Below are 20,736 nucleotides of genomic sequence, written 5' to 3'. Positions count from 1 at the left end.
AGCGCACTTCGGCCCTAGCTTGTGAAGTCTCAAACGAGCTCTTGGGCAGAAATGAACGACAACACAGTAGTGCGAACGAAGAAAAGGGGCACTTCTTCCGCCTTTTATACACCAATCTGGCCCGCCGAATTACTGCGAACAGAACATACTAATGGGCGCTGACGAATCGAGGAAGTCCAGCTCAGGGCCACAGGCTATCGAGCATTCGTATATGTTGGCCCACGTGCTGAACACCAAATGCCTAATCGTTTGCGTCTCCAGTCGAGCGAACAGTGGCGCATTGGAACGATCGTGTTCGTCCAGCTCGGGAAGCCTTTCGCAGAACGATCCCGCGGAGCACGCTGGTGGGGAAAACAACCTAACAGGGCGCAAGAGTGTCGAGCGTCCCCACAAACCCTAAGCGCAAAGGAAGCTCGCGAAACTGTTTGCATGACGTTGGTGACGCTGCCGGAATCAATCACACAGAAAGCACCACGAAAGGAAACCTCGTTTATGTGAACACTCCCAATCGACGTTGTCGAGCTGACGAGGGCGCTTGATAGCTGTCACGCTTCGCGGAGTACAAGCGTCCAGGGATCCATCGCTCAAAAGTATTTTGTTTAAATTATGGCCTGTTGAAGTTTACCTAATATGCAAGTCTCCCCTAATGACACGGAGTCCACATTCTCAGAAGTACTCTTGCGTATGAGAGCATTTTCTCAGCTGACCGGCGATACCTTGGCGGGACAAGCAGCTCTCGTCCAGCAAGTACGTCGAGCAGCCATGGCCAGTGGAGTCCTGGAACGAGGACACCCCCCAGTCGACCTTAAGAGCAACGACCTCAATGATCCAAATAAATGTTTTCTCTCTCTCTCTCTCTCTCAGTGGACGTCACCCAGGACGTAATCCGAGGTATAGTACTTTCGGGTCCGTATTCCTGAAAAGGCTCTCACAATAGAACTATTCGTAAGAGAAAATTCAAGCCAATCCTAATGCTGAACATATCATTAGCGAAGGCCGGCCGGCCAATGATTATGAGCACTTACGAACAACACGCTTTGTTAAAACAGCTCCCGTTTCTTAAGTCCGAACGGTTTCGTTTATTATTATAATAAAGTCAGCTTTCCCTTTTGTTTTTCTGCTCCGCTAATAAAGTCTTAAGCCTCCGCATCTGCATCTCGCAACGCTGACTCCGACAACATGACATCCCGCACTCTGTTTTAGCGCTGAACATGTAGCCGTTGCCTGGGTATCTGCGTTTGCCAGGAAAACAGCTTGGGCAGAACACGCTTCGCGTCATAACATATTCGCCAAGTTCCCAGCTCCTGTCATGCGCTCCTTCGCGTACACAAGCAAATAGACACACGCGCGCAGACACAGGGCGAGGGAGTGAGACAGCCGAGTTCAGAGAGGAGCAGAAAAGGGATAACAAGCTTGGTCTGTTGCAATGCGATCGCCCAGACCATGCTAAATAGCCGTTTCTCTAGTAATCGAGTAACAGCGCAAGAGACAGGATAAAAAGAAAGGAAACGGACGAAGCGCAGTTTATCTAATATATCGAATACTCGAAGAACCGGACACTACTTGCATAATAAATTGAAAATTTAAATGGTGATTTAGCGGTAAATGCGAAAGAAATGCGTCGGCATTAGATTTACAGCGCGTTCACCACATTGCAAAGTGTTGTTCAGGTGATCACTCGACATACGTCCTGGTTTCTCGGGGAGCGAAGTGTACCTGACGGTGGTATGGAGCACGCAGCCGTCAGTTACACTATTTTACACACACACACACACACACACACATATATATATATATATATATATATATATATATATATATATATATATATATATATATATATATATATATATATATATATATATATATATATATATATATATATAGTTTTCAGTCGTCATCGTAGGTCCTTAAATCGTACCTTGCACCGAGATCTCTTAATGTTCTTTCTTTAACAACTTGGCTAACGCTAGCTGACACGCACGCACGCACACAACTTAAATTAATCGTATTCTGGGGTACTACGTGCCAAAATAAACTATATGATTATGAGGCACGTCGAAGGGGGTGTGGACCTAGGTTAATTTTGACCACCCGGGGTTTTTTAACGTGCAGCCAATTCACGGTTTATTTATTTATTTATTTATTTATTTATTTATTTATTTATTTATTTATTTATTTATTTATTTATTTATTTATTTATTTATTTATTTATTTGTAGTGCCCCCATAGAAATGCGGCCACCGCCGCCGCCGGGATTCAATACCGCAACCTCACGCTTAGCAGCGATATACAACAGCCCTTACCAACACCACGGCGCGGATGACGCATTAAAGTCATGCCGACTTATTAAAGGCACGAGTGACTAATTGTTAAAGCGTATTTAATAAACTCGTTAGCTGATCACATTGCGCAAATATTGCAGTTTACGAATTAGAAAACCGGTGAGTTGCCAAGCATACAGAAACTTGGGCGGGATTTCTGAGGCTGGCGCCAGCTCTGAGATCAAAGTAGACGAAAACATAGTCGTGCCATAAACCCGCCGAAAATATCTAATAACGCTGTGAGAACGGCGCCCACCGCAGAGCATGGGAAGGGACAAGGATGATGAGCCGCTAAAAAAAAAGAAAGAAAAAAAAGAAAAAAAAAGGAATATGGAAGAAACGAGACAGAGAGAGAGAGAGAGAGAGCAGAAGTTTGTTGCACGTGATAAACGGATAGGCCGCGGCAATAGAGCGGATGAAAGAAGAGGCGTCTGTGCTAAGACCCGCCCGTTATTGAAGATCCCAGTGCGGCCCTCGCGGAGGCCAGGGCAGGGCGTTACCCGTCTTGGTGCCGTCGCCAGGCCGAGAAGAAAGGGTTGGCCCGCCCTTTGCGGTCATTCTTTAACACCCATCACCACTTCTATTATATATCTATATATATACACTTCCCCTTCTCTCTAGACTCTAGAGAGCCCTACTCTCCTCTCCGAGGCTCGTTTTTAGGGCTCGCCCCGTGTTCCTAATTCGAGGCGCGTGAAATGCTGCCGTGAATCACCATGATAAGGCGGAAGCTCTCCCCGCTCCGTACGGCTCCAGCGTGCGGTGAGGATGATAAAGCAGGGAAAAGCTGGAGTTCGAAGGGAAAAGAAAAATACGAGATAACGAAGACATTACGCGAAATATGAGGTCAGGACAGCAGTCTCTCTGCCATGTTCTGTGCGTCACTTCGGCATGACGTCTGCAGTATGCGTCTATATACGTGTTTCGGTATTCGCGAGCCTTTACATAGTACTGCAGCATTCGCGCTGCACCCGCTGTGGCTGGGCTCGGCGAACTTTACTGCAGGAGTGTAGAGTAATGCAACGTGTAATGACGCGTTGGTGCATTCGAAGCCTTATTTTCTATGCTGCTCAGAAAGTTGCGACGATGATGCTGGATGCGCCACATTCTTTGACGTTGTATCCTAGCCTTGCACTACCTCAGACTTATTTAGCGCTTAGGAGACTCGCTGAAGTGGAGCTGATGTTCGGCGATTGTCCTCTGTGTATTCTTTATGTGTCCTGTCCACAAAGGCGCCGTAATATACATGCTCCATCAAACTCAGATTAATTAATTTATTTATTTATACATACATACATACATACATACATACATACATACATACATACATACATACATACATACATACATACATACATACATACATACATACATACATACATACGTACGTACGTACGTACGTACGTACGTACGTACGTACGTACATACATACATACATACATACATACATACATACATACATACATACATACATACATACATACATACATACATACATACATACATACATACATACATACATACATACATACATACATACATACATACATACATACATACATACATACATACATACATACATACATACATACATACATACATACATACATACATACATACATACATACATACATACATACATACATACATACATACATACATACATACATACATACATACATACATACATACATACATACATACATACATACATACATACATACATACATACATACATACATACATACATACATACATACATACATACATACATACATACATACATACATACATACATACATACATACATACATACATACATACATACATACAACTGTCCGCGTGGGTTATCGTATAGAGTTGGGGAAAGAACAGACAAAATGTGAATACGTGTGCATAAAGACCAGTAGATAAGAGATATATCAGTTCCAGAGAGAGAAATTTCATTGGCAGGAACGACAGAGAGATCAACATGAGCTAGTGCGCTCTAGTCTACTACTCTGTACCGGTAAAGAGGGAAGGGGAAAGAAAGTGATGGGAAGGATGATGATGAGAAGGTTTGAATGCTTATGTACATTAGACGGTTTCCCTACTAGAGCGGCTCGTCTTGTTTCGTGTCATGCAGAAACTTCAACAGCGACTTTCGTCAACAGTGCCAGAAAAAAAAATGTAATAACGTAATAACTCCACTGGGTTATAAGAACTGGGTTAAAGGCTATGAGCGAATATTAACCGGGTATTAGTATCTCATGTTAAACTCTACGCAGGAAAGAAAGTTGTACTTAAACATTTAAGAACGTGTGAAAAAAAGGCGTTAGGAGGACGATGAGTTGCGGTAATTTACTGTTTAGCAAGCGTAATGCAGCTGCTGTCAGAAAGGTGATTCAATAAATGTTTAAAAGTACAGCTGGCGAGAAGTCACTGCCGTATCATTGACAGAATGATGAACTTAGCGGCTTTTCTTTAGGCTGCTTCTGAAAACTTATATCGCATTGCTTATGGGAATCCCAAACTGCCAAAGCATATCCCACTATCAGGCGGGCCAACGTCTTATACACTAATAATCTTGTTTCTGCAGGGGTTGATGTCAAAGTTCGGCGAATGTGACCCAACGTCTTTTGTTTAGTTCATTTTTAAGCCTTTGAGCAAATATATTCCCTGTTCCTGGACCCCGCAATACTATACGCGAAAACCAAGCAGGGATATTCATAATCTTTAGTGACTTTAGAGACATACCCATACAAAATTAAGAATATTGGACAGCTGCCGTTGATTGCTTGTTTGTAAAATACATTGCTGTTATTTTCCTTAGGTCTATTTTCGCTTTTTTTCTGTGTCGCAGTATGTGTGAAAGTATTACAAAATATTCATTAGGACGTGAATGGTCAAGTGGGTCTTATTACGTAGGAGAATTTGAGAACATATTTTCCTTTTGCCTTATTTAACGTGATACGCTCAGCAATTTTCTAGTGCACTTGGAGAGCGCTGGCCACCCACGATAACGTTCCACTGTAAGCCTCACGACTTAAAAGCCGGCCTTAATAATGGTGTTATATTGACTATTTGTCAAAGACCAGCAATGATGTTAACTGGGCAAGTTCATTCACATTCATCTTGATTATCATCTAAATAAACGTGGCCACATTCAGTATCAAGACTTTAAAGTTAGTGTCAATAATCGGTCATTCTGTTCGAAAGTCACCTTTCGAAGACATCGCACCCATTCAATAAAAGGCTGACTACTAAGTCAGGAACGCGGCGCTATTGTATGGTGACTTCGTCAAGCTGCAGCATCTGCAGCTATTTCGCCGTTTCCCTTTTTCTGTTATGTATATATTTGGTGAAATAAATAAATAAGTAAGTAAATAAATCAATAAATATTGATTGACTGGTTGGTTGACATAAAGAAGAGAAAAAAATATATTATTTTCCTTTTTATCTATCTATCTATCTATCTATCTATCTATCTATCTATCTATCTATCTATCTATCTATCTATCTATCTATCTATCTATCTATCTATCTATCTATCTATCTATCTATCTATCTATCTATCTATCTATCTATCTATCTTGTGTGTGTGTTTGTCCGACTTGCACAAAATAAGCTGGACATCGGACGAAGCGTATTACCGAACGAGGAACATAAGGCGGCACTTCCATTTTCCCGCAAGGCGATGTTCCATCGTGAAAAGCGAGCTAATCGGGAAACTGCATCGGCTTTTCTAAAATACGAGAAGCGCGATACCATTCGAAGTAAAAGGCCGAGACACGAAGAGCCCGGAAAATTTTGTCAGTGGAAGCTGGCCACAACGACTGCCATTTATAGGATTCGAAAATTTGTTTCTTTTCAAATAATGGCTTTGGCTCCCTGAAGCGGAAAGAAAAGACTGCTTCCAGCAAGTGATTAGCAGGTCACTGATGGTTTCCTCGAAGAAACATGTGTGCCTGAAAGCGTAATAACGCCTTCCTATTAGCCTATTGCCTTCTAATCACTCTTATACTTTCTTTCATTTTACTTTTTTCTTTAAGCAGGCGAATTATAGCTCGGCGATTCGTTAAGTTAGAGCTGCCCCACACGCGTTTTATTCTGCTGTAGGTATGGTGCCAATGACGTCGTTTTCAATACGCGTAACAATCCGGCCTTTTTTTTTTTGTCTTCGCAGCTTTATACACACCTGGCCATTCCCAGGCGTCACTTGCGAGCCGACCTAAAGCGTGGACAATTATCGATGTGGGCGTTAAGTATCGCTTAAGTCACCGTATCAGCTCCAGGAAAAGCGTCACGTCCATGTATTAAGTAAAGGCCAATAAAAGCCGTACTTGACAGATTGTGACCTCTTTTAGCAGACTTACGGACCCCATCAGTTCCGCTTGGTAAAACGATAATAACGCTCGTAATATTGTGGCATTACAATAGCAGCTGTGATCGGTTATGACCATGAGCGTACATGTATCCGGATAACTATCTAAGGGATGTGATGCGAAGCTGAGCCCTTCTTTATTTACTGAACCCATTTCCCTCACTGAGTGCTTTCAGCGAGCTGGATCGCAGTGGCTCGCACTTAAGGGCAGGTGCTACTCAGAAACAGCCTTTTTCCTTATCTTCAGTTAAGCTGTAGAATGACGAGGCCAGAATAAAGTTAGAAACAAAACTGGCGTAACAATAGCGTTTGCTAGTTTCCCTCGCAAGCTGTCATTTCTGTATATAAATATATTTTTTTCGGAAAGTCCTTTATATTTTCTATTGTGTGCCGCTTACAGCGGAAGAATGTAAGATATTGCGCACACTCGCATATTTATTCCTTACGATCGCTGCGCAATGTTACACTGCTTCGTATTATTGACGAGTGCAGTGAAGAATGTACAAGGATGCTTTTGTCAAAAAGAAAAATAATAATTGAACAAATCCGTATGCTCATACGTTACAGCCTTGCGTGCGAAGTGCTTGTGTGTTGGTTTGTTTGTTTGCCGTGTTTCAATGAGGACTGAATGCTAAAACCATCGTGTACCTAGATTTATACGCACGTTAGAGAAACCTAGGTAGTCTAAAGAATTAATCCGGACGCCCCCGCTACGGCGTACCTCATAGCGTCAGAGTTGCTTCGGGCTGTTCAACGTCATAATTCGATTGGATTGGATTGGATTAGAGCGGTTAAGAATAACGTATTGTGCTCGTGACGAGGCACCATTGACCACTGCGACAAACACACGCGCATGACTGCACACGCCTACGGACACACAGCTGCACGTGAACGCGTACGCGCACACACAAAGCTTGTATTCAGACAGTCGCGGGTTCTTCACTGTAGAGCTTAATAACATCCTGTGATGCAGCATCTTACTGGCTACTACTTAAATGGCCCGTGCCAAAGTTTGAAAACCCTGCGGGCAATACGCTTTTAACAAAAAATTGTATTACGAAAATAATCGGCTGGACTATACAACTACCATTTCAAGTATAAAAAGAAAGGGAGCAACGTTAGCGAGTTATTTTAGCACATAGAATTCAGAAACTTTTATCGCACTTCAACGTCCAAAGTTTGTTCGACGCGCCAGGCAGCTATAAGGTCGTTGATAAGGAGGTCTAAACTTTCGCGCGGAATGTTCGTTCACAGCATGCAAATTTTGGACAAGCAACAAAAAATAACGTAAGAAGCGGGGCAGGTAGAGGCGGGACACAAAACAAGCAAACGCACACACAAGCTAGCAGAGCGCGCAGATCAATTGACGTCCGGGAACCAAACTTCGAGAACTGCGCATAACGGTGATAGGGCGAGGCACGACGTGCCAGTCGGTGACCTCTCTCTCTCTCTCTCTCTCTCTCTCTCTCTCTCTCTCTGACGCGTTTCTTCCTTGACGTCACGATGACACGGTGGCGATGCACGCCCAAGAAAACCATTTCGAAGCCTGTCTAATCGAACTGCGAGAGGCGGGAGAGCTACCGCATTAGAAGATGAAGGGGGGGGGGGGGGGGGGGGCGTTCTATACCAACTGCGCTGGATTGAAAATCGCGATGCCGAGTCTACCGACTGACATGCTCACGCCTATCCGACTTCACGTCATTTACAGACGCTTTTTTACCCTTTACGCCGATAAAAGCTTCGAATAATCTAATGACGCTTTTTTCGCACTTCACGTGAGCAAACCGAAACAACCACTAACCTGGCTCCTGTGACCGCTAGGTTTTCTAACCGCGGCATATTCGGCTTTTACGTTGACTTCCTTGAGGAGTTTCAGTATTTGTTCCGTCACTGGCACGACAAGCTATCACGGCATGACACCCACCGCGGTACATCAGTGGCTATGGTGTCGACGTCACGGGGTCTGAACACGGGTTTCGAGCTCCATTCTTGGGCACGAATCCCGCTATCCTATGAGGGCGGAATACAAAAAGAAAACGCTCGTGTACCATGCGTTAGGAGCCCTTTAAACAACTCCAAGTGGTCCAGATTAATCCGGAGTTCTTCACTACGACCAACTATGTTGCTTCGGCACCTTAAACCATACTATCTAATGTTTATTGGAGAACGCTAGCGCTCACTCGCCTCTGAGAAAGAGAAAGAGCGAGATAAATAAAAAATAAATAAATAAAAGGAACAAAATAGATAAAGGAGGGAGAGAAAATGTTACAGCTGTGTATGCAATTGCAGGTGCACATAAAGTCTGCAAATGGTATTAGAAAAGGCATCAAAGGGAATAGAAATGGAGTGAAATTGTTACATTACGCTGATTTCACGTGACTATTTCTAATGGGTTGGTCGGTAGCAAATAGCTAGTAAATTAATTGTTTGATAATCCCACTTCAGCAGCCATGCACCATAGCTTTCTTTAAACAGCCGTGCAGTATCATGGCCATGGCGAGTGTGCGCTTAGTTAGGTACCCCGTGATATTCTCTCTGTGTGCAAGTTATGTAAATATATTAAACATTTTTTTTTATGACCTGAGTCATACTATCAAATTATTACTATATACAAATCATTAGTGGTTTTAGCGCCATAAGAAAAACCGGAACACAAGCATGCACAATACCTTTACCTGTTTTATAGGGGGGAACATAATAAAATATATTGATTCATTATCCTGCGGTTGAAATGAACTGAAATACTGCCGTAGTTTCTCAATACAATGTATGCAGTATGGAGACGTAAAGGCCTGTCATCTAAGTCGAAATTAAACAGCGAAATATTACTAATGTTAATGGTCACACAAAAGATAACGTCTGTTAAAGCAGGAGAAACGGGTGCACTTTCATAAACGTGTGAGTCTGCCAATCCTACACGTGACCGAAAGTCACAAAATCTAAACCTCCAGCAACATACGCTTGCAGGTACGGACACGCTAAGCTAAGGCATATGTTAACTAGAGCTGGATCGAAAACTTATGCTTCTGTAATGACGAATTTCTCGCTCGCGATGAAAACAGAACTTTTGTAAGCGAGAAAATGAGGGAAACAGAAAATCGGAATGGTGCCATCTGGGGCCATATTCTGAAACGATCCACTTCGGCAATAGTATCGCCGAAGTAGGTCGTTCCAGAATACGACCCCTGTTGTCGACTGTGCTACCTCTTATGTGTGACGTCAGCACCTCTCATTAACAGAGAGCGGCCACGATCCATCAACTACGAACAGCATCGCTTTTCACTTTCTACAATGGCCGGCGGCCGAGGTGACAACGTTTGGCAATTGACCACCCAGCCGGGTCCAGCAGCGGAGGCTCAAGTGACCGTAACTGGTAACCTGAAATCAAGCATAGCCACAGAGCGACTCAAGCAACCTGAACACCTACACCTGCCAAGCAGTACGCTTCGTATATAGAGCTGAATAAATAGCCTACGGAAGACATAACAACAGCATAGAGGGCGGCCACGGTGACGTCAAGTCCTCCGTTTTGGCGCGGGTGATTAAAATTGAAAAGCAGCGGCGTCGGGACCTTCGACGGAAATTTCCTAGGCTAGAACTTGATATACTGGCATGCAGAGAACGATGAAAGACTTTTAGACGAATGCTCTGTCCATCCATCTTGACTTAATACTTTTCTTTAGTGACGCTTTAACCTGACTCGGACAAAACCCTTAACACTCATTGACTTCAACCTTCCAATATAACTTGAGTTGCGAACCGCGCTACGATTGTGCGCCTCCAAAAAGAATATATCAGACTTTTTCATTTATTTTTGTTTTCTTGCAGCGCAGCTTGCATAAGGCGAAAAGGGGGAACGTTGCAGCGAGAGAGAACGAAAAAGAAGCCATCGCTATGCGCTCGGTAAATCCTTCGGCGTGCGCGAGGCCTGCCCCTGTAAAGCGTGCACCACCGCTTTTGTGATTGTCCTAAGGAGAAGCCGAGTTGCTGACCCGTCCCAGAGTGATAGATTGGCTGGGACAAGAAAAAAATTAATACATCGAAAGAATAAAGGATGCTCTCCCCGCTGTCAAATAGGATGGGCAATCCGGATTACTCGTTTTATCTCTCTCCCTCTATCTTTTCCCTGTACCTGCCTCTTTCATAGATCACCGCTACTTTGGCACAAGTTTTGTTTCCACTTCCTCCTCTGGTAAATGATATTGCTATTACTTTGAAGCGGCGACGGTGGAGTAAGCTAAAGCCGTTTGTAAAGAATTCTCGGCCATCATTATTGCGCATAAACTTACTGTACATACAGTTTAAGGTGCGTGTAGTGGTAGAATAGCTCAGTGGAAAAAAAAAAGGTATTCAAAGTGATCCGACCACATATGTATTACACGAAAGAAAAAAAATACACACGGAAACACACCTTGCGTAAGTTACGAGCACAGTGCATCTGATGTAACCTCGAATGGCTTTAGAGCACACCATATATTTTAATCGTGGGCGTTCCGTGTAGCATACCGGTGCCTTAGATTAAAGAAAAAAAGGTCGCATGTCATAAAATAGCGTGGATATCCAATGGTGCTGTAAGCTTTCTTTTTTTCTACTTTATCAAATGGCCGAAAATGGGCCGACGAATCATCGAAATGGAACGGGGGGATTGTGTCGTAAGGGAAGCGTTGCAAGCGGTATCAAAAGTAAGAAGCCCACATTTTTCACAGCGATGTCATAGGACACCCACGCTCACGAAATGATATGCACATCGTGGTATAAACCCCTCGAGCTGACGTATGCTAAAGCAAAACCGCCTTTTATGAAGGTCAATTACGTGAGCCGTGAAGTTGGTGCTACGCGAAACATCTTAAAATTGAAATTGATTTCAGAGCTATAGCCTGTATTAACAGGCTGGAAGGCGAGGCCAAAGTTTCTAACATGTTCACTAACACACCTGTAATGTGCGCACAAACTCCGTACTCGGTTTTCGCGCAGGAAATGGATTCTTTAGCTAACGTCTAGGAACCGAGAAAGAAGACGGAAGCTAGCTTCGCATTTCTCGTCGGCTTCCATCAACAAAACGGGGAACTATTTTTTTTCTTTCGCTCATATAGCATTTCACAGTACATTTACAAAAACATAGGGAAACGAGAATAAGAACCATTACTTTTTGGTGAGCGCGCCTTCATGATTTTCGAAAGCAAACGCTAAAGTACAGCAAGACGACGTCCTAGCATAGACAATTTCGTTGAATCAATGGTTCTTCTCGCTCCATTATCGTCCTTTTTTTTTCTTCAATGTTTCTTCAGGCAACAGGCCGTTTTATTTATATGAGGCTATCGCTATTAAACGCAATGTGCGTTCATAAAATGCTAACACCTCATTCAGCAATGCAATAACAAACGAGCAAGCCAGGAGCTGCATACATGGTGCTATAAGGGGAACGGGTTGCTGCACTAAGACGTGGGCTCATTCGAAACTTCTGTCTGAATTTTTTTCTTCATTTGATAACCGGTGATTTTACGCAAGGACAGGAATGATTTCTGATAGCCCCTGTTCCTTGTTAAGCGACGGAGCCGCTCTGAAACATTGTAAAACGTCGCGTAATCTGAGCTTGATAGGGAACTACAGCTATCAAAACTAACTTAGAAGCTAGCAGAAAGGGCTTGCAGGAAATTGGAGATAAATGGACGTAACGCTTTCGCATCGCTTCGGTGCTAGCGTTTTTTTTTTTTCAAGCGTTTATTTTTGTCTCGTTTAAATTCAATCCCATCACCCTCTTTGCGCGAAACGAGCGAAATTACATCTCGAAACCTCAGGGTCGCCGCCAGCTCCCCAAATTATTCCGCTGTTCCCCTTTTCAATTCCTATAGAGCGCGATCGTTGCAGTCTCTCTACACACACACACACAAAAAGCGCATGACGTGAGCAATTATCGCCGTTCAATAAAAGCATACAGACGCGTTCTCAATAAACAAACAAATATGTGCAATGACGGCGAGAACTTTGCTCTCATCGACGGGAATGCGGACTCAGCTGTATAAAGCCGCGTGCGCTTGGATTCGTGTTCTTTTCGTTTCCTTGTCATCCAGCAAAAGCAGGTGCACAAACAAAGCCGAAACAACACATGCTCTCTAGAGCGCTATTCGTTTTCAGCAGAGGGGGGGGGGGGACAAAAAAAAGAAAAAGAAACGCGAAAGCAACACAGATTACCGTATCGAGTGAGAAGAAACGACACACGAATTTCGAAGCGGCGCGAAATCAGCATTCACGCCCGCTATGCGGCGCCGCTCCGCGCATTGTTTACCGCTACGCTGACGGTAGCAGCGGCGAATGCAAAGACTTCTATCAATATCGTCCAGCGCGGAAGTCGGGAGAGAGGAGAACGCAATTGGAACAAAGAATTAAATGAAAAAAAAATGAAAAAGTCACAGCGCCCAGGAAAGGCTGTTTCCATTCACTTTATGCTACTCTCCCGCTTGCACTCTTTACGGTTTTTCTATCTTTCCCTGCCGTTCCTGTTTCCTTTCGGTACGCTACGCAGAAGAAAAACTTATTTTCACTTCTGTTTTGCGTTCTCCTCTTATTACAGTTTTCTTCACTTCATTTCACAGCCCATGTTTCTGTTTCTTTTTATGCTTTACTTGTGTAGAGCAAAGCAGAAGTAAAACAGAAGTAATGTAGAAGTAGTGGAGAAGAAAACGTAGTAAGAAGAAAACGCGAAACAGAGGTGAAAAAAGTCAACTTCTGTTTTACCTCTGCTTTACTGACTGGCGTTGGTCTCTGGTAGATAGCTGAATTTGCGTACCACTTTCTTCTTACGTTATTCTATTCTATATATATATATATATGTTTCGTCGAAACTTCGTCCCGCAGCGCAGCACGCCGGAATGCTAACAAGCATTGATTTTGAATACATCATGGGCCGCATCAGCTACGGCCAGTACTATGCGGGCGGTATGTCGGATCAGGCTCGCGAGCGCTCGCATCAAAGCCCGGCCAAGACGAATGACTACGTCTCCGCTCATGCATATTCATGGCGCACTTTGTATCGAAGGCGCTTTGAGTAGAACGGGGAAAAAAAAACTCGATAACGAGAGTGACTACTGCCTGCGGGCCCGGGCCACCTTCTTCAAACGATTTAATCAGCATTTTATTGCCGTTCATGAATGGTGACACTGAGAGGGATAGAAACGAAAGAAATCAGTGTCGTTGGCGGCGCCAGCGAAAATGCGAGAACAAAAATGGCAATTAGCAGTTCTCGGAACGCAGTTTTGGTTACGGGCATCGGATAATTTTTGGAGCAGGCGCAAATGACATTTATAGTAGTTGACAAGCAAGTTAGACTCATCTTCTTTTACCTACATACATACAGTGAACAAAGAAACAGCAAAGTGCGACTTCTCTTCCGGGAGGCTCAAAAGGTATTAGCGCAGACAATGACAGCCACGTAAAGAAAAAAGAACAAGTAGAAGCCAGAGTTCTGCAAAGCCGCAAAATAAAGACAATATTACGAGCCAGCGTAGGTCAAGTGCACTAGAAGTATTGCTTCGCTGAAATAATTATGGTGATATCATCGGCAATAACTATAACCCGCTGTTTAAAGTAGAAACTTACATTTCGCTTATTTCATGGAAATAAGTTTCCAATGTATTCCAAGTCACTGCGGGATCATCGGCAATGAACGGCCCGTTCAGCCCATACTGAGGACCTCCACGTACCAATCCCGCTTTCTAGAACTGACGCAGCACGGAAGCTCCGCCTGCTTGCTCGCCAGTGCACCACGTCACAATGGAATGAGCCAAATTTCAGGAATTACTCCCTTGATTCCACATTAAGCCTTCGAGTCGCATCAAAGCTTCACCGTGGAGACGCCAAGCTTCAGTATCGGCTGTGGTTGGGCGTTGCTTTTACCAAAGCCTATGCGTTCCGCATAGGGATGGCCGACACAGCAACCTGCGACCACTACGGCCATGAAGAATCGATGGGCCATATTTTGTGCGACTGCCCGCAGTACAGTCCACAGAGGGAATCCCTTCGCCACGAAAACCAGCTGGACGACCGACCACTATCGGAAAAGGAATTCTGTACCATCGACAGGACCTAACGTCACTGAAGAAGGCCGTGCAAGCGCTACTGTGTTTCTTGCGATCTGCCGGCCTTTGTGAACGTCTCTGATTAGAACACCCTTCGTGTGTGTTTGTGTGCCTGTGCGTGCTTTTTTTTACCCTTTCCTCTCTGTCCTCTTTCTAACCCCTACCTCCCAACCCCAGTGTAGGACAGCAAACCGGACACTATCTGGTTAACCTTCTTGCCTTCCCTCTTCATCTCTCTCTCTCTACGTTTAGCTTACACAGTGTGTGCGTATAGCGAACGAAGGGTATATGCGCAATGCAGAGGATGGCAGAGGATAAAGAAAAACAGCAATATGTATGAAACGGCTGAGTCTCCACGGTTCAAATGTTAGTTTCAAATTTATACGTTGAAACTAATCATCAAATGAAAAACAGAAGCGGTATTCTTTCTTATTAGGACAGTTATTTGTTATCTTGATCATGACTGCACGCGTGTCCACTAATCAGCCTCGAGCCTTTTTTGTCTATTAGGCATCGTCACGGTGCGCCTCCTGGGCAATATGACCGAACGATACCGGACTGCGTGGTACGACCGCCTAGATATAAAATGTAATTGACGTCGCAATATAATCAAATTGGTTATTTTATACCGGCCTCCGTATCCAAAGACGCGTTTGGTGTTGAAGTTATTCTTTCTCTCTACCGGGTGTAGACGCTCGCCCTTTTCGACTAATGTAGACACAGCCATCTTCGTGACATTTCTCTAAAATTCCTGCAAGAATTTTTTTCAATAAACACCTCTCTGTTCCTGTGGCTTCGAGCGGACGCTGAAAACACGCGGATATAACGTCTTACTTCACAAATCGCAGAAACTTTTACTTCCGCTTGGCGGAGTTGAAAAATGGCTATCCAGGCGCGTAGACTGAGTAGGAATATTAGGCGGTAAGGAAAGATGCAACACTGCAGACACAAAATTTCCAAAGCAGTTCAGCCAGCTGTGGGTTTCATCATACAGAATCCGGACAGAATCGACTTTTATCCCGGCCTGTGCTCTCAAGACCGGACGTGCTTGTTCTTTCCTCTGCACAAACCGCAACAAACTGGGCGACGCACAGTCCTACATCCTCTACTGAATGTAGAGAGAAGAGAGATTCTTTGACTAACTGGAGGAAAGGTGATTTCCTGGTGGATGTGAGCAAGGTATAGTGTAATCGGAAGAAGCATTGCGTAGTTTGAAAACAGGTGTCACGCCTTCTCGCGTTTTTGTGCGACTGTGAACCAATCGAGAAACGGCAGTGCGCTTCATGTTCTGCAAAGCGGAGCTCCGACGGAGAAATTGTAGGCACTGACTACGAAGCCAGTGCCGCTGGAATCAACAACACAGCCACGACAACCACCACCACTACTAACAACAGCAACAACACCGCTTCATATTCTATTTGTGCCTTCTATGGCGGGTGCGTATACAAAAGAAAGGAACGCGCCCATCTGATCTCACTCGGTTGCAGCTGGTCGTTGCAGCGGTTGCAGCTGGTCGGTCGCCCTACTAGAGCCGCCTGTCTATTTCCTCGAATCCGACCGCTGCTGGAAAACAGCCTCTGTCGCTCCGCGATTTCTCTTTGTTCCGGGGAATGAATAAGAACGAGCGATTTGCGGCGACGGCGGTGGCAAGACGCGTACGTCCTTCGCGCAGATGCGCTTTTCTCAACAAAGCGGCGGCTCCAGATCGAACGCAAAGAAAGTGAGCGAGGAGGAGAAGACGCGAACGGCGAGGTCATTCTCCCGTATATTTATTCAACAATTCGTTTCAGTTTCGCCGCTCCCCCCCCCTCTCTCTCTACACTCCTCTATCACGAATTGCTCAATGCACACCGCTTCGAAATTGGCAACTTAAATTACGGCACTCGCAAGCAGAGAGGCGAGTAAAACAGCCAAAACGCGACCCGAGATAAGTGAGAGTAGAAGGGCGCGCGCACAGGAAAGTAAGGGAGCATGCAAAGGCGCTTAATAATAACAACGCTGTAATTTGTAACATCGAATAAATCGACGTTTCTCGGAGGAAAGCAAACCAAAATGAAATGCGAGTGTGGGTAAGAGGAGGAGGGCCAGAAGTGCAATAAAAGCGATGGGGGAGGAATAGAAACGAAAGGCATAAGATGCGCTGAGCAGAAGGCGCGACCACAGGGACGACGCAACTAGGTCGACCGCGTTTCGAAGGACAAGGCTTGGAAGAGCAGGCAAAAGCGAACAACGAGGCGATTTAGTTGTTGTAAAGATGAGGAGGAGGAGGAGGAGGAGGAGGAGGAGGAGGAGGAGGAGGAGGAAGGCATTGAGGGAAACGTAGAGGCGAGATGGAAAGGAAAGAGGTCGAGAATTGAAGAAGGAGAGAGAGAGAAAGAGAGAGAGAGATGGGAAGAAAGGGATTGGGGAAGAGGTAGGAGGAGGTTGGAACGGAAGGATCCAGCGCTAGGAATAGGGCCCGAAATGGCCCGCCGCCAGCAAGGCGAGCAGAGCCTAGAATCAATGCCTTCTCCAAAAGCAGAGGCCTCTTCTTTTCTTTTCTTCTTCTTCACCGACAGCACAGAAAACGCGCAAACGACGACGTCGCCGGCGGCGATAGTCTGTTACTTTTGCAGGAATTAAGTGAAGGGGGAAGCGAAAAAGACAAAAAGAAAGGGAACGGCGCCCAACAGTGCGACACAAAATCACAGTGTACAACAGAGAGCGCGCACCGCTCTGGCGCTGGAAAAGAAGAGGGATGCATTGGATCTGCGCACAAACACATACGTACATACATGCGTATTACGCGCGTGCTCCAAGAGCTCCACTGGTTTGCGGTTTTGTAGTCCCTGGCGTAGACGGAACGAGAGGGGCGGATGGGAGCGAAGGATGGAGGGGGGGGGCGCAGGGGGGGGGGGCGGAGTGAAGTGTGTAGTTACGATGGCGTGGCACCAGCGCGACGAGGGTGGTGTGATGCCTTTGGCGCGGTGCCGCGGCGGCGCGGCGTGACGGGCACAACGGCGACGGCAAAGCTGCTGGCACTACTTCCGCGTAGTCGTCTCGCCCGCTATTTGACGCCGACGAGGCGACGACGACGACGACGCTTTGAACTGCTGCACTCGGGGACGCCGCTGAGGCGACCGGGAGTCGGTGGCCCCGACGAACGAAAGAAGGCTAAGTGGGCGATGAAGGAGAAGGCCATTGCCTCGCCTCTCCTTTTAGCGCACCGTGTTTTATTCCTCGGTGAATATTTTTATTCAAACCTCTCCAGGAGTGCGTTTCCTATTTCGAACAGCAGCACCCCCATCCTGCTTTTTCTTTCTTTTTTTTTCTTTCCTAATGCTCGGAGCGCGAACTGCGTTGCGGCGATACCCAAAACTCGAGCAAAAGTGAGAAAGCGCATTAGGGCTGAAATAATCGTGTATGGCGTACGTATACGTGAAGTGTAGTAATTAACTGTACTCGGTATTTTCAGCTTTCGTGTTTTCATAGACGCACATAGGGCTTTTATCAAGGTAGCTTGCGCGCGATTCACAAGGAAGAAAAGATGGCAACACAAAAGATGCGACGTCCTCTCGCATTTCCTTGTGAATTCTGCGCAAAATGTGGAATTCTTTCTTGGTGAAAGATTGTTCCGCCAATCAGCCCAAGCCTCTACTCTGCTACTGTACAAATGATTGAGTAATTGCGGCATAATAGAGCGTGGGTCCCAATGTATGAAATTGTGTAATACATGTGCGTATCGCGCGTGAATTAACACTTCGTGTACTGCTCACCGAGAAAAAAAATGACGTCGTGAGGAGTAAAAGTGACTTTCTACACGCGATGCGAGTTTATACTCTAGTAACTGAATCGCTCTGCAAAAGCACAATACGGCGAACTGTCTTCAACTCATTTACCGCGACATTTCTGTCTGTGGAACTGTCTTCAACTCATTTCAACTCATTTACCGAGAGTGGTGAGTTGGCGTTAAACGTTACCTTGCGTGCACCACTGCTGTTTGTCTGCGTAGTACACAGAACACACAGGGAGAGGTATTTGCTAGAGGCGTTGTTGTGCGCCATATTTCATAACATCTGAGAGGGTTGAGCATTGTCATCGCCTCACATGGCACATCGCATCGTCGCATAAGTATTAAACTTGAATTGGATTAAAGAGATGTACGTGCCGGAACCACAACCGGATATGAGGCATGCCATAGTGGCGGACTCCGGGTTAATTTTGACACCGTGAAGTTCTTTAACGTGTCCCAAAATCTATGTGCACATGCGTTTTCTATTTCGTCACCGCGGAAATGCGAATCGCGCAGTCGGGATCAAATCCGCGACCTCTAGCAATGCCATAGCCGCAAAGCCACCACGGTGGGCACAGAAATGTTTATTTGACGGTCGACCGCTTCCGTAGTTTCGCCTGAACCCTGCGGTGCGCTTTAATTAATGCGGCTCTGTTTCTGCACGCCCTGCGTAATTTGGCCACTTGACATATTTGCATGGTGTTTATTTCTCCGAAATAGTAGGAACGTACTATGGCGTAAACTTATCCAGTTTCCCGTAACCACTGTGGTATAGTAATAGGTTTCCTTGCCTTCTCACGTCACCTAACACGCCCCCCCGCCCCCTTGCATGGGAATTGCCTCATCTCCTTCCTCCTCTCTACAGTTCTATGTACATCCCCTCTGAACTCGCACGTTAGTAGAAAGCGAAGCGTTGCAGTTTCTGCAATGCTTTTGAGGAATGTCACGGATAATTACAGCTGTCAAGATGCTAATGTGGCGTCGCCCAGGGAGCTACAGGGGGCACTGTGCACATTCGACGCGGTGGGGTCCGAATGAGTTTCTCTCGTCGCCTTTCCTCTCTGACTCGTTCCTGTCTTGTATACACACGCTCTGTACCCCCTCACGACGCGGTGTTGTCAGACAGCAGCAGCTACAGCAGCAGCAGTGGGGAAAGTCGAAGGAAGAGGAAAAGAAAGCTTCGCTTGGAAACCTAAATTGTGCTCACCGTTATCACTGTCGAAGCCCAAATCTCCATCGCAGGACTCGAAGGAGGACGAAGTCGGCGACGAGGCACTCTGCTGCTGCGCCTGGTGGTACCCGGTAGTGACGGCGGCGCCGTGCACGACCACCGCAGGCGGCCGCTGCGGCGAGTAGCAGTACGGGGGCGGCCCGCCGCCTCCGCCGCACCGGGCGTCGTCGGCGACGCTGAGGCTGCTGAGGAAGACGGCGCCGTTCTTGCGCAGGCTGCCGACCAGCGACTCGAAGGGCGAGCACAGGTCGGCGCCGTGCAGCGACGTGCGCGACGACGACAGCAGCGGCAGCGCCGACTTCCAGCGCTGGCCCTGCAGCCGCAGGGACTCCATTGCGGGCGGCGACCCCCGGGGGTGTCCCGCGCTCACCGACGCTCACGCCATGCCCACGCACCACCTGCGAGGGAGAGAGAGGGCAAACAGAAAAGGGGGAAAGACGGGGAGGTTAGACAGATGCAAGTTTCGGGTGCGCTACCCTGCACGTAAGTATTGCAAAAGGAGATAAAAAAGAGGTGAGGGAAGAGATGAAAGAACAACGTCAGGAAGGGCGATTGCAGAGTCCGGTGGACAGCGAAAAGCCCAATATTGTTTCTAAGGTTTTCTGTTGTAATGATAAGTCAGGTCTGTTACTGCGAAATAACACTATGCAATGCGCCACCGAGGGATTGTGGTCCGTCCTTTCCGCAGTTCGAACCCAATGCGTGCTTGAACGTTCTATTCACACAAACATTGCATAAAGCGTTTGTATGAAGAGAACTTCTTCGAGAAGTTATTATCTCTATCTTGTCTGTCGGTCCTTCGCGGGCATGCGCGTATCGTGGAGAGAACGGCGGCGAGCACGGCAGCGTTGTGGGCGGAGCTACGCGACACGCGAGAAGTTTCTATGAAAAGGCAGCACATCAAGCTTCGGAAACACCTCGGCAAGGGTAGGAATGCAACAACTAGAAGTGATTATTTACACAGTAGCGCT

At 46.0% G+C, this 20,736-nt stretch overlaps 1 protein-coding gene across 1 annotated transcript in view; it reads right to left on the bottom strand.

Moving 5' to 3' along the window:
- Positions 1-20,736, bottom strand: part of LOC135913748 (guanine nucleotide exchange factor DBS-like) — a 286,399-nt gene that overhangs the window by 189,132 nt on the left and 76,531 nt on the right. The window contains exon 2 of the mRNA XM_065446389.2: positions 19,742-20,163. Coding sequence (XP_065302461.1) covers positions 19,742-20,099 — 358 coding nt within the window. The 5' untranslated portion in view covers positions 20,100-20,163. The remainder of the gene's footprint in view (positions 1-19,741; positions 20,164-20,736) is intronic.

Source organism: Dermacentor albipictus, chromosome 1 (genome assembly GCF_038994185.2).
Source record: "Dermacentor albipictus isolate Rhodes 1998 colony chromosome 1, USDA_Dalb.pri_finalv2, whole genome shotgun sequence".
NCBI classification, from domain to species: Eukaryota; Metazoa; Arthropoda; class Arachnida; order Ixodida; family Ixodidae; genus Dermacentor; species Dermacentor albipictus.
Note: the sequence above shows the minus strand (reverse complement) of the source record. Positions and strands in the feature narration are given on the sequence as shown.